Source organism: Oreochromis aureus, linkage group 17, assembly GCF_013358895.1.
Source record: "Oreochromis aureus strain Israel breed Guangdong linkage group 17, ZZ_aureus, whole genome shotgun sequence".
In the NCBI taxonomy this organism is placed as follows: Eukaryota; Metazoa; Chordata; class Actinopteri; order Cichliformes; family Cichlidae; genus Oreochromis; species Oreochromis aureus.
The window spans coordinates 1028203-1042326 of record NC_052958.1 but is presented as its reverse complement, the minus strand read 5'-3'; the positions used below and the strand labels follow the sequence as shown (position 1 = coordinate 1042326).

At 41.3% G+C, this 14124-nt stretch overlaps 1 protein-coding gene across 1 annotated transcript in view; it reads left to right on the top strand.

The window, feature by feature from the left end:
• Positions 1-4191, top strand: part of LOC116309636 (transmembrane protein 178B) — a 31827-nt gene extending 27636 nt beyond the window's left edge. Inside the window, exons 2-3 of the mRNA XM_031726303.2 lie at positions 1298-1435; positions 3146-4191. Of these exons, the coding sequence (XP_031582163.2) occupies positions 1309-1435; positions 3146-3396 (378 nt within the window). The 5' untranslated portion in view covers positions 1298-1308 and the 3' untranslated portion in view covers positions 3397-4191. The remainder of the gene's footprint in view (positions 1-1297; positions 1436-3145) is intronic.
• Positions 4192-14124: the final 9933 nt, after the last annotated feature.

Below are 14124 nucleotides of genomic sequence, written 5' to 3'. Positions count from 1 at the left end.
AAAATATGAATTCATTTAGCAAAGATGCTCATTTTACTCACTTTATCCTTTGATCGTAGTTGACACTGATGTGCAGGCCTCATGACCCTGGTTGTGGGACACAGGTTTTGCTACCCAGTAAAGCTGGCAAAAGAGCTTAGAAATGCTAGATGTGAGGATACTGTTATTCCTCAATCTTCAGCTGTAGCTGATAGTCCTTGTTTTGCTCTGCTTCCTCAATTATCTTAATTACATACTTGTTATTAATCTCTGTCTCTCTTCCACAGCATGTCTTTATCCTGTCTTCCTTCTCTCACCCCAACCGGTCACAGCAGATGGCCCCGCCCCTCCCTGAGCCTGGTTCTGTCGGAGGTTTCTTCCTGTTAAAAGGGAGTTTTTCCTTCCCACTGTCGCCAAAGTGCTTGCTCATGTTTTTCTCTGTCTGTATTATTGTAGGGTCTACCTTACAATATAAAGCACCTTGAGGTGACTGTTGTTGTGCTTTGGCGCTGTAGAAATAGAATTGATTCTAGTTCCAGATCAGGTTGACCTGTCGCTACCCCCAGAGGGGTACTCTGTCTCCATCTTCCTGTTTCTCTGTTTTGGATGTTGTAGCCGGTCATTTGCAGCAGAGCTTCACCAGCTATAAACATTTTTATAATAAGCCTGCACCAAGAGGCTTCAGCTTCTCTCCATGCTTTTAAGAGTGATATATCTGTTTGGATTCGCCCTGTCTGACCACCCCACTCGCCGTGTGACCACGTGGGTCCTCATCACTTAGAGAGTAACTTTGAGCTGGATAAAGGAAGCAGTACAAGCCCTTTATCTCCTGATGAAAACTGTCTGGTTCGAGCTCCTGTGCTGTACAGGTGCTGCTGACGTTCCTGTGCCCGAGGCAGATTCTCTCGTGATAACATCCCAAACACGTGTAGCTTTCCTCTCAGGTCCAGAAAGTATTGGATTTCACTCTTACTCTTTACAACAGATCCATGCTTTTGGAATATATGCAGGGTGTAGTCTTTGCAATAATGCTGGCAATAATCTTTACAGTATTTTGTTGCCCCTTTTCTAACTTTTTCAGAAGATGTTGCTAGTGTATAAGTTAAATGAAGCACATGCCTATTTAAAATAATACATTAAAAAAACAAAGTGTTCATTTGCAACATGCAATAAAACAAAGCCACGAACTATTCAAGTGTTGTTTCTGTCATGACTACTATATTCTGACTTCTCGTCACTCAAACAGAATAAATAAGCTGCAGTATTTAGGCCAATGATAACCTTAACACTGAATTTCTCATTTATTGTCTTTCCTCAGACTTGCGGCGAATGACAGCTGGTTTCATGGGCATGGCTGTGGCCATCATCCTGTTCGGCTGGATCATTGGTTTGCTTGGCTGCTGCTGGGACCGAGGCCTCATGCAATATGTGGCTGGCCTCCTCTTCCTAATGGGAGGTGAGTCTCAGAAACAAACAAACACACACACACACACACACACACACACACACACACACACACACACACACACACACACACACACACACACACACACACACACACACAAATTGCATCGGGGTATGCGTGATGGGGGCAGCAGATGCCTGGACCTCTACCTCAAGGACCTATGCAATTTTCTCTGCCTTTATGTTTGTTGAAATATTTTTTTATCATCATTCAAAGTCCATATTTTCTTACACAAAATGAACCATGGCAACAAACCCCGGTGTTTTTTTCTCCTGTTCCCTCACTCCCACTTTGATACATTTTAGAACTGCAGTCTTCTCCACATTGTCAATCACCACTGCCTTGCTACTGACACTAACTTGGCCCTGTTGCTCTTAAACACCTTTGGTGGGTTCTTCCATCGGGAATTGGGTTCTTATAATCTATGCACAACAGTCTCTCCAAGCACTCAGAGGAGGGGACAATCCAGGGAAGGTCTGTACACAAGGGGAAGAACGGTTAGTAAAGGCAAAAAGGCAAGGAAAACACACCAGACTAAAGAACCGGGGCTTTATTAACAGTGTTGCTCAATGATCCAGCAAAGACTGAACCTCAGCCACCATCTTAAGTAGTGCCTCTTGACAAAATCATTGGGAAAAGGTAACTGATTCATCAACATCAACATAGACACACAAGCACAGAGAGAGGACAGGGAGACACAACGAGAAAGCAGATTCCAAAAGGTTGATTCTGTTCATCTGGACGTTTTCAGTGGGAGAAACGTGCCATCATCATCAGGTGACTTCTTCAGTCTCAGCTGACTGCAGGTTTCCAACCTTATAAACAGGACATTTGCACAATGACTGAAACCAGCACACTGAATGAACAATGGGCTGGGAGGTCAGCTCATTGATCAACAACAATGTGCATAGTATATGGTCTTGTACACCTGTTCAGAGGTTCCTACAGAGGATCTGTGAAGATGGGAAAATAACTATTTGATCGCCTGCTGAATTTGTAAATTTACTCATTTCCAAAGAAATGAACACTTTTACTTTTCTGATAATTTCATTTAAGTGTGAGAGAGAAAATTTCAAATATAAATCCAGAAAGAAAACATGACATAAAAGAAATATTTGAAAAACTATACTGAAGGGATGAAAAGTGAAGGATGGAAAATGTTCACAACCAAGTGCTTCAACAGTTTAATGTAACAGTTATATGTATACGGCCTTATCCCAAATCTTATGTCCTTGTTGTGTTTGCATCATCCAGGGCTGCACTAGGCTGTGGTTAACACATGCAGGCACTGATTTAGGGTGTGTGTGATGTTTTTTAACTTTGCATTTGAAACATTGCTCAGTCAGGCTGATTTTATTGTGGGAAGTCAAAAACATAATTCGAGAACGTATTTGAGATTAATATTAAGGTAATTTTGCAGCCCTACCGCAGTCCATTGTAATATTTTCACTGTGAATTCTCTGTAGCTCACAAATACTTCATGCATACTTAATAATAATAATAATTAATGCAATAGGTGAAGCATTTCCAGTGAACACAATGTAGGGAAAAAGTTCCAATGTGTTTTGGATCTATTCAAAGATAATTGGCATTAAAAGTATTAAAGCAACTGCAATTGTTTTTTAAATTTTGCATGATATGACCTGTTCAGTTCCTGCTGCTGGTGCTCACCATCTTTCAACATCTTGTTGTTTTTTGTAGGAACCTTCTGTATCATCTCCCTCTGTACCTGCGTCGCTGGCATCAACTTCGAGCTTTCCCGTTACCCTCGGTACCTGTACAGCTTGCCCGATGATATCGGCCACGGCTACGGCTGGTCCATGTTCTGCGCCTGGGGAGGCCTCGGCCTCACACTTATCTCTGGCTTCTTCTGCACTCTCGCACCCTCTGTTCAACCAATACCGAGGTCTACCTGTCCCAAATCCCGACAGGAGAACGGCACCGTCTGTTAAAGCTGGGTGTGCCGGACCAGCTGAACCCACAGACAGACAAAAAAACAAGCTATTCCATGTTTTCATGTGTCAGCTCATATCCACTCTATCCTGGTTACAGATTTTGTGTGTGTGTGTGTGTGTGTGTTTAAAATGGGTGTCTTGATGATATCTTGAAAATACAAGAAAAAAACCTGAAGAACTGAAGAAATATCAAAAATTAAAAGTTGTGTTTATTTTTATTTTGTGGAGTAGATGCAGAAATGGATCATGACCAGGAAAGACGTGAAAGAAATGACATGGAGACCACGAAAGACTAAAGTGTAACGAGTGAGTACTTGTGGAAAAATAGTGGCTCCCAGAACAAGAACGTCCAGCCTAAGGACTGTTTCTGTTTACTGGTCTACTGTGATTGTGGAGACGATTAACAGATTGTTCAGAAGATCAAGTAAAGATCCGGTGGAACCTTCTTATGATCTTTTAAAGCTTTTTGTGGAATATTTCACAAGCCAGTGGATCAAACATGAAACCATGTGACTAGCGGGGGTGGGATCACATGAATTCTCCAACTTCTTGGGTCCTTCCAGTTACTAGTAACGGGCAGGCACAGAGAAGATCCAGGACTTCCACTCATGTACATTATTGTACAGAATATTCACGAGAAATGACAACCAGGCATTGTCATGTTGGACCATTTTCATTTTTGTGTAGTTGCAGTACATTCCAGCTAATGATCCTATTGCCATTTAGCGTTTCATACATGCATTCCTCTTTTACTGAAACTGTTTTGCTTTTTACTGAACCTTCATGTTGTGAATGAACTGTTGACTCGCTCAATGCAAATGTGTTTAATTTTTTCATTCTAGTCATAAAGCTAAATATGTGTGTGTGTGTGTGTGTGTGTGTGTGTGTGTGTGTGTGTGTGTGTGTGTGTGTGTGTGTGTGTGTGGACATGTCAAGACATGTTATTTTCAAGTCTTTACAAAAAAGTGATCAATATGACAAAGCAGCGCCTCAGTATGTAGGAAAACAGAAGCTTTGATCAGCAGTGAGTTGAAACGGGCAGCTGCAGTATCCCGTTTAACCAAACTGACATCTGCCTCGTCTTTTCTGGAGAGCCCCAGTTGACCCGGCAGATAAAGAAGTCGCTTTAAAGGGGGCAGCACGTTTAGCTCTGCTGAACATCTATGAAACGTTTAAGTAATTACATCTAATGAGAACACTTTTTTCCCCTGGGGATCAGCAGAGCCAGCAGGTTTTCTGCAGGGCCTTCTCGAAACAGTATCTAGGCATAAGGTTGAAAAAGGTCTCATCTTAGAAGAAGGAAGAAAGATCTCAGCCATGAACCATGAATCACAAATACACGGGCTTGAATTTACTCACACCATTAAAGACCATTCCCCAAGATTGAATCCAGCAGGCAGTTGTTGACAACATCCAGTCTGTGAAAATGGAGGCTTTAAATACAACAGTACCGTACCAGGGACAGACAATTCAATTCAATATGGTTATATAGCGCCAAATCACAACAACAGTCACGTCAAAGCGCTTTATATTGTAAGGTAGACCCTACAATAATACATACAGATAGAAAACACAACAATCATATGACCCCCTATGAGCAAGCACTTTGGAGACAGTGGGAAGGAAAAACTCCCTTTTAACAGGAAGAAACCTCCGGCAGAACCAGGCTCAGGGAGGGGCGGGGCCATCTGCTGCGACCGGTTGGTTAAGGGAGGATTCAGTCAGTTGATCCAGCCCTAACTGTATGCTTTGGGTTTTAAGTCTAAAGTAGAGCGGGTGTGTTATATTGGGATGATACAGAACTATGAGGTCTTGAAGATAAGATGGGACCACTGAGAGGCAGTGAAGAGACATTCATTTCATTTCCCACTGGATCTATCTGCTGAAATGTTACAATGTATCCAGCTAAAACTTAAAGCAAACACTGTACTGGGATCTGTTCAGAATAATTTAGGTTAATTACAACTTGGGTCATGTTTTTCTAGCTTTGGAAATCAATTGGCCATTACTGATACTCATCTTTTGACTGTGTTGTGTTTGTTCTTGTTTATAGTTTTGTCTATGTGTTGCTTAAGAAGTACTCCTTCACTTTTCAGGAGTACTCTGACACCAGGTTACTGTGACACGTGGATGCGCATTAGCAGCTACTGTCAGAAACTGCTTAGTTTGAATTTACTAAGCAGTTTCTTTTTCTTTCAGCACCGATTGTCAGCTGGTCAAACAATCTTCTTACTATGTCTTATAAAACTTATACTCACATACAAGTAAGCTGACATTTCCAAAGAAACATCTTTTTATCTCAAGGTGTATACCGTAGGTGGCCCAATACTTTTGTCCACATAGTCTATCTCAGAGTTTCAAAGATCCACATCGTATGGGAGCCTGATGGCAAAGGTCACAGTCAGTAGAGGAGCAAGAACATAAACAGCAAAAACAGATGAGACTATCTGAGACAAAATCTAAAATGAAAATATATCTGCTTAGAATTGGGAATGTTGTTTACTTGTATGGGAATATTTGTGTAGAAGACAGGAGCGCTGTTATTTAAAATGTTCTTTGTCTCTTTTCATATAACAGTGACAGCAGACGTGTATCATCCTCAGAAAGAAGCTTGTTGTTTCTCAACTTTTTAGACTTTCTTTATCAATTTTATTTTATTATTTAGTTTTTGTCCTGTAACAAATGAATTCAGCATTATGAATGGTTTTCAGGAGTGTAAATAAAACATGGGGATGTAGTGTCTGATATTCCCAACTCCCAGTTTTATAAGATTATCATGTTTGGCAAAACAAAGTTACCTGAAAGATGTTCTTTTTTTAGTGTTCCCAGAAATTTTGGACCTTTATGGTAAAGTGACAACAATTCCAACAATAACTACAATTTCACATATGCCATGTACAGTAAGTAAATATTATACTTAAAAACATACCCAGAAGAAAACATGGGTGTAGCTTATGTGTCAGAAAAATAAAGCCAATGTGGAAGTTCATGAAAACCTGCATTCTATCTGAAGGCCACCAGATGGCAACAGCTGTGGTTGCAAACAGACTTGCAGTCCTAAAGAAGTCTATGGGGAAGTGGCTTTCTGACTTGACCTCTGTAAATACTTTCCTGCTGAGTTTATTCGCTCAGTCACTCATTTTGGGTCATATTGACTAAAACAGTCTGTTTTGTAAATCTTGGTTATACCATGGTTCCAAATGGAAGATTATCTGTGACAGGAACTCACATGTGGAGGGATCTCAAGACCAGATTACAGGTGGCAGACGTATGAGATGAACATAGCCATCAGGTTGGATCAATGAGGCCTTAAAGTGCGACACCACTGAAGGCTGCTAAAGGCAATGAATCCCGAGTATCTTTGGCTCCAATGGACCAAAGTTTTAACAAATACAAAGGAAAATAAACTTCTGTCATTAAATAATGTCATTATAAATTAGGATTACTCTGAACCCTAATCCTAACTGTAACTCTCGTCACTGCTGGTTTAAAAAAGCATTATATAACTTAGATTTTAAACATCATAAACAAATATGTGTACATTGGTTCGAATAAGCTTCTGGCTTCAATAAACTGAGATGTTAATGATGAAGGTTCCAAACCGACTGAAAGTCAAATCAATGGGTGATGTCACGACAGCTATTTTCACTTCTCTTACATGAATCATGACAGTCAGTGTTTTTGGTTGTCTCTGTGTGTACGAATGGGGGAGTATGACAATATATATAACATACAATATTATAAATCTAATGTTGTGTGGAGACAGTTTCAGTATATTGGGGCAATCGTGTTCTGTCCATGTCGGTTTCATCATGACGTCTGACACATGGCAAAAGCAAAAGTACGACATGTTTAGGCAGACGTCATCATCACATATAAACTGTTTTATTAAATAGTTCAATGTCAGTCAACATTAAAAAGACAGTCGTCCAATCGTCTTTGCCAGTCGATTGCGTGCAACAGACTCCAGTTTGTTAGTCTGGTGATTCAAACAGGCTCCCCTCCAAACTCCTCTCATTCATAAACAACCCCAAACATTAAAGCTAACAGGTGGATTTTCCCATTTAAGTCCACCTTGAGACAACTATTGTCATCATAAAAGTCAATGTATTGGAATTTGTCACTCACTGAACCGAGAAAAAAACCCTTTGGAACATTTACATTACATAAAGGTCCATTTAAATCCAAAGCCAGATATTTCATTGACCCTAATAATGTAGCTAAACTTAACTAAACAATGACTTAAACCAGTCCATTGTGGGGAAGAGTGAGCTGAGAGTGAAAATAAGGCAGTTTAATGCTAGTTGCATGCCGGTTTATTTTGGATTTTCTTACTCTGTCACAGTCTGGCTGAAGCTGACTGTGGAGTGAGGAGGGGGACCCAACTGCACACACATTATGGACGAGCCGTTTATTTAAGGCAAAGGTGAAACTAAACAATAACCTAGACTGGGTGAACTAAGATTAAAACATGAAAAAACCCTGAATGTGAACATGAAGATGTGGCATGCATGACAAACCTAGAAACATGACATGAACATAGCAGACAAGGAGTGAATGAAAACACACAGACTAAATATACAGAGGAGGTGATCGGGGGAAGTGGAACACATGAGGAAACAGCTGACTGGAATGAACATGATGACACCACAGGGCAAGTAAAACTAAACACAGTGAACACGGGACACCAGACCTCTTCAAAATAAAACAGGAAACATAATGGGATGCAGACATGACACACATGAACTTAAACACAGGGGTGAAGACACAAGGGGAATCTAATGAACAATGAAATATAACAGCAACCAAGGCATAAGACATATTAACTAGATAAGCTAAAATGAAACTAGAACATAAATGGATAATAAAATACAATGAAACTCAAAACACTGGGTCACACGAACCAGGACCGTGACAATGTCCAGAACAGCTCCTGATCAGGATGCATCCTAAGCAGATAAACGACCACCAACTGGCTCCTTTTACTGAGGAGTGCAAACAGTAATAGGATATTTTCTCTCGCATGTTCAGTAATTTACTTACAAATTGAGAAGCCAACAGCTGTAAAATATTTCAGCAACTGTAAGTAGCTGTATAATAATTGTTTTGTGCAGTAACTATAGCATGCAAGCATCCGAGATGGTTCTGGCGTTCTGAGTTTTGTTCTGGACTGGTTGGTTATTTCTTTGAAAGTATGAAGTATTTATGTTCTAGTTCCTTAGTGTGGTTCCCTCTTGTGCCTCTGAGTTTCTTCTTGATTTCTTGTTTTATTACATTAGTTCCTTTTAGGGTCCAGTCCTTCTCTTTCTCATCTCTGTGTCCTGTCATCAGTATCCCCGTGTTTACCTTCTTTCCCTCGGTCATGTTCTGTCTCTGTGAATACGTTAGCAGTCCTGTCCGTCTGTTTTCTCCCTTCCTTTTCCCGTATTCATCTTCCTGTGTTTCATCTGAGAAGCTTCTTCAGGTCTAAGAACGCCCTATGGGAGTGTCCCCAAGAGGGTCATGGACCCCCTATTGATCCTCCACCTAATCACACAAGCCAAGGTGTGAAAACGGGTGTGGGTCACAATCAGCCAAGGTTTCGGGTGAACCCACTGTGAAACCTAGGGACACCTAGGGGCACCTGGCCACTGGTACAGATATGCTGTTGACACCTGGGTCAAAATTAAAACCCAAGAAGGAGAATCCTTCACTGCTCACATCAACTCAGTGGATAAAAACATAAAGTTCACCAGGGAAGACACAAAGCTCCAACAGCTCTGAGCTGAGGAAAGATGATAAATTTGCCTATTTTGTGCAGAATATAGCAATGGCATTATGTTATATTGAGCAGGCAGCCGCCTACATTAAACTGTGACTTTCACCGGTCCTGGGTGTGTTTCCTAAATCAGCAGCAGATGCTAAACAGCTGACAGAGTGAACAGGATGTACACAGCTGACCATTCTGTGAAAATAATTAATCTGCAGAGGCAATGTCTGAAACACAGAAAGTGGAAGATGTAAACTGACCAACTCAGTTAATTTAAAAACAGTTAACCTTAAATACCAGTGATACTTTGTTTACTCTGATTCACAGCTGGAGGGCCTTTGACAAAATGAGCAGTCATGCACTACTTCCCCAAACTGCAGCCTCATTTCATCTATTATCTACCAGAAGTGCTGTCAAATCTAAACCACTGTGTGGTCTCAGATAGTGAATTGGAGATTATTTATGTAAACTTCAGGAGTTGGATCCGACCTCACAGACTCGTCTTCCAGGTTCTCTGTTTATATAAACCTTCTGCACTAAAATCTGTGTGTTCTTGTTTTCGTGCCGACTCTGCCTTTTTCAATTCATTAACCTCTCATTAGTACACGAGGCCTTCCCAAACCGTAACTTATTCCATCTGCAATTATCTACTAGAAATGCTGTAAAATCTAAATGAGGCTACAGTCTCGGCTTGCTAACAGAGTAATCTGCTTTCTCATGGATCATACAGAAATGATTTCAGACCATGCAGCTCTGCTCTCCCAGTTTGTAGCTGTCCACATTTCTGCAGCGATCTCGTTTGCAGCTAGTGGTCTTATATAATGTTTATATAATTGTTATAGGATATTAGTTAAAGAAGATGAGTCTCATTCTTCCAATCATAGCACTCATAAAACACATCACCTAATGCAGTGCTAAATAATTCATTCCTATAAAAGGAGTGGCGTTCGACACCTTAAGAGTGATTTTGAAGTCTCATGAATTAAACATAGTGGCTCTTGTTTGTCTGTGGATGCAAATGGCAACATAGGTGGTGATGTTAATGCCAGTGATGCTTCCCTGAATGACAGCCTGATTAAAATGAAGAAAGGGCCTTGGTGAGGGCTATGTGAGGATAACAGGGGAATACTGATGGAGGATTGCTTTTTATTGCTCATTTTTGGGGTTATTCCTTGACAGTAATTAATTAAAAAGCTGAATGTAAGTAGAAGCTCTCTTAGACAAAATGTACATGGTAAAGACGTCTCTGCACATGTTGTAGTAAATGATTTCCATAGTCTGTTCTGATCCTCAGTGATGTTGTAGTTATGGAGGTTAATGAGTGTTTTCACTAACAATCATATATCAGTATTTATTATGCATAGAGCCATGGAAACTGGCTCTCGTGAGGTCTGCTCTCTGCAGTGTCTCAGACCTCAATGATTTCAGCTTTTAACCACAGATCACATATTCTACTTTTGAGGCACAGCAGAAAATATACCAGTGCCCAAAGGTGCATGCACTCCAGGCTCATGCCAGTGTTGTACTTTTTGCAATCATGTGAGGCTGCACTTGCATTCAAGTCATGCAAATGTTGTCATTAGTGGGTAAACAATTTTGTTTGGAAGTCCACGTGCCTGCAGTGTACAAGCAGTCACTCCAGTACAGTCCCAGACTACACTGTGCAACACATTCTGGGTGTGTCCTCCAAATACACTACAGGAATACACTATGACATAATGTAATAAGAACACCTGACTGAGTGCATTTCTAATGGTGAGTATAATCCTGGACTCAGGATATGAATCAGATCTCAGGTCTTACTCAGATCACATTGTTCTTGGGAAGTGTGATGTAATCACCATACTGTTGTGTACAGTTTGAGGAATATATTCAAAATATACCCATATACTCTCACCCCCAACTAGTCACAAGAGATGGCGGCCTGTCCCATGTTTCTGTATATTATGGGTGGCATAGTATACAGAAACATGAATGGCCTGGAAGTCCCGAGGTCAAAGTGGGAGACGCCCCCAAGGGTGGTGGAGAATGACCGAGCTAAGATGCTGTGGGACTTCCAGATGCAGATGGATAAAATGGTGGTGGCTAACCAACCGGACATAGTGGTGGTAGACTAACAGAAGGAGATGGCTGTAGTGGCTCTGGCTTGATACTTGTTCTCTGGCTCTTGGAAGAGGCGGGCGCATCTTTCACCCTCTCCTTCCCTTATCTTCCCTGCTGCTGCTTCTATGTCCTTGTCTTGTCTTGTTTGACTCTAACCCTGAGAGAGCCTCGCATTCTCGCTCTTGTTCTCTAAAACTAAAGAAGAACTATGGATTTGATCAACTGGTCCCTTAATGCAATTGACACTCTATTCTCCACGAGAAGCCTGGGTTCGGGAGAGCCTGAGTGTCCAGGAGGGACGTTCCCTGCTGGATACACGATGGATGGGTGGCAGAAATGGCGCGTTGTGTGCCTGGCGAGCAGTGTTGGGCAAGTTACTTTGAAAAAGTAATTAATTATAGTTACTAATTACTTCCTCAAAAAAGTAACTGAGTTAGTAACTGAGTTACAATATACTAAAAGTAATTAATTACTTGAAAAGTAACTATTGCATTACTTAATCTTTAACCCTCTGGGGTCCAGGGTATAATTGGCCATTTTTAACTACTCTTGATTTTCTCTCCACATTTCACCTTTAAAAACTGTTTACTTTGCCTTGTTTGGTATCATCCGTTTCAGCACAACCTCACGTGTCTGAATTTACAGTCATGTTTTCATTTTGACATACTGTATTAACACAATTGATCTAAAATCAGACAAAAAACATAAAATCAGAGTAGAAAAAGTGATATTTTTAACTGTAGCAACCACAAACATGTTTAATGAATCATATTTCATAACTTTAAATGCAAATATAAATTGTCAATTTTAAACTCATATGCACAAGTTTTGCAAACAACAAAGTTATTTGCATCCATTTACCTTTTACCCCCTTTTTTTTATAACCATTTCAAACTATTTACAGAACAATCAGCTGTTCTTCAATAAGATGCCACAAATTATTTGTGCCACTCCAAAAAAAAATAATTTCTGTCCACTATAAAGGAGAACATCACAGCCTGATACCTGCAGGTCTGACAGCAGCAGGTGTATCACTGCTGTTTCTACCTGGAGACAGCAGTCGCCTCATTGTTCTGACACACAACACAAAACTATCCACAACACTACACACTAACTACACAAGACAACACATTAACTACACACTGCAAACACGCTAAACGTCACAAATCTCTCACATCTCAAAACTCGCTCTCTCTCTCTCTCTCTCTCGTCGTCACTCCTAAAACTTCCCCCTCTTCCTAAACAACCAAATGCCATGTTGCCATATCATTTTTTGATTGGTCGACATGGTGCATTTTTCCACCGACACGAACGGGCTGTGTTAGAGTGAATTGTTAAATGTTTGTCATTTTTATTCTTAACATTTGTACTTTAACTGTGTGTTGAAAGGAATTCTTTTGTTCTCCCCTCCCCAGATTCTCGAGGTTCTGAGTGGGGGGCTGTAGTGTTTTATCACAGGCAAACATCCTTGTGAAGGTCTGATGTGGTAAAACTTCCTGCCCTTTGTATGGCTTCACTGTGTTATCTAGGGTGAACCATAGATTGGGTGTGGGGAGGTTACCCTCTTTATGACCTAGGATGTTGTTCCTGCTTTATGACCCTTTTGGTCAGCAGCTCACACACACACAAGGTATTCCTTGTTCACATGTATACCTATAAGATGTCATATGTTAATGAACCTATGCATATTCATGTAACCACAATAAAAGAGCAGTGTTACGGGGGAACGGACGAGAGTCTGACGGAGGTCAAGTGGGTGGAACGACACTTGGCTCCAGGCAGGCCTCCCTCATGCATGAGTAACACAAAGAACATTGCCTACTCGTGTCTTGCTTGCTGTGTGATTACATTGCCTTCAACGTTCCAGCGAATAGGTTCAAGCTACAAACCTATCATTAATTGGTCCTCCGAGCCGGATCCCTGGAGTCGGCATTCACCGAGGAGAGAACCCTGACGTCAGCGAGACGTGAGAATTTGTCATCGGGCCGGTGGATTAGCTGTCTGTTTTCTCTCCCCGACGAATGACGATCGGCGGGATCCGAGGCTGATATTACACGCTAAGCAACGCCGAGTAAGTTGAGAGAGCGACTCTATAGCCGCAGAACTGGGTTAGGGTCCCGAGAGAGAGGTTTTGGTAAAATCGCCCAAGGGCCCAAGCGTCCGGTGAGTGTCCGGTTTTGAAATCGCCCTGGGTTTGTGTCCCGAGCGTCCCTTCACTGGGTTTAGAGTCGCGCGACTGGGTTCGGGTCCCAGAAGAGTGTTGCTGTGTTTGTGTTAATGACTGCGGAGCAGGCGCGGTCTGTGACACGGTTGTGGTTATCATGGGTTCCCGAGCAAGTAAGACTGCCTCACAGGGAGACAACACATTTTTGCAAGAATTTACTCCCAACAGTGCGAGGTATTTATATTCTCATAACTGTCATGAGCGTAACCTAGTCACGGGAGAATCTCAAATGTTGGAAGTTTTCAGGAAAACAGCAGCCTTGAAGAGCGTGTGGAGAAGGCCAGTCCACATCAGCAGCAGTTAAGCTATGCTCTGGTGAATGGCTTTCCCCCACTCCTTGCTGACACGAAATGTTTAGATGATTTCCCTGATCAACAACAGCCTGTGCTCCAGACCATTACTTTAACCAGTTGTTAAAAGTAATCTGCATTAAGCTTAAGGTTGCTCAAATTCAGTACAATGACATATGAGATGAAGTAAAATAGGTAAATATTTTACCTAATTACATGCATAGAGGCACTTGACCTGTTTGAAAACTGTCATCCTAATATGAGCCATTGTTGAGATATAGAGCACAGATATGAAAACAACTATTATGCTGAACCCTGTGTGAAGCAGCTGAAAACTACATGATGGAGAAGCTGAGTTG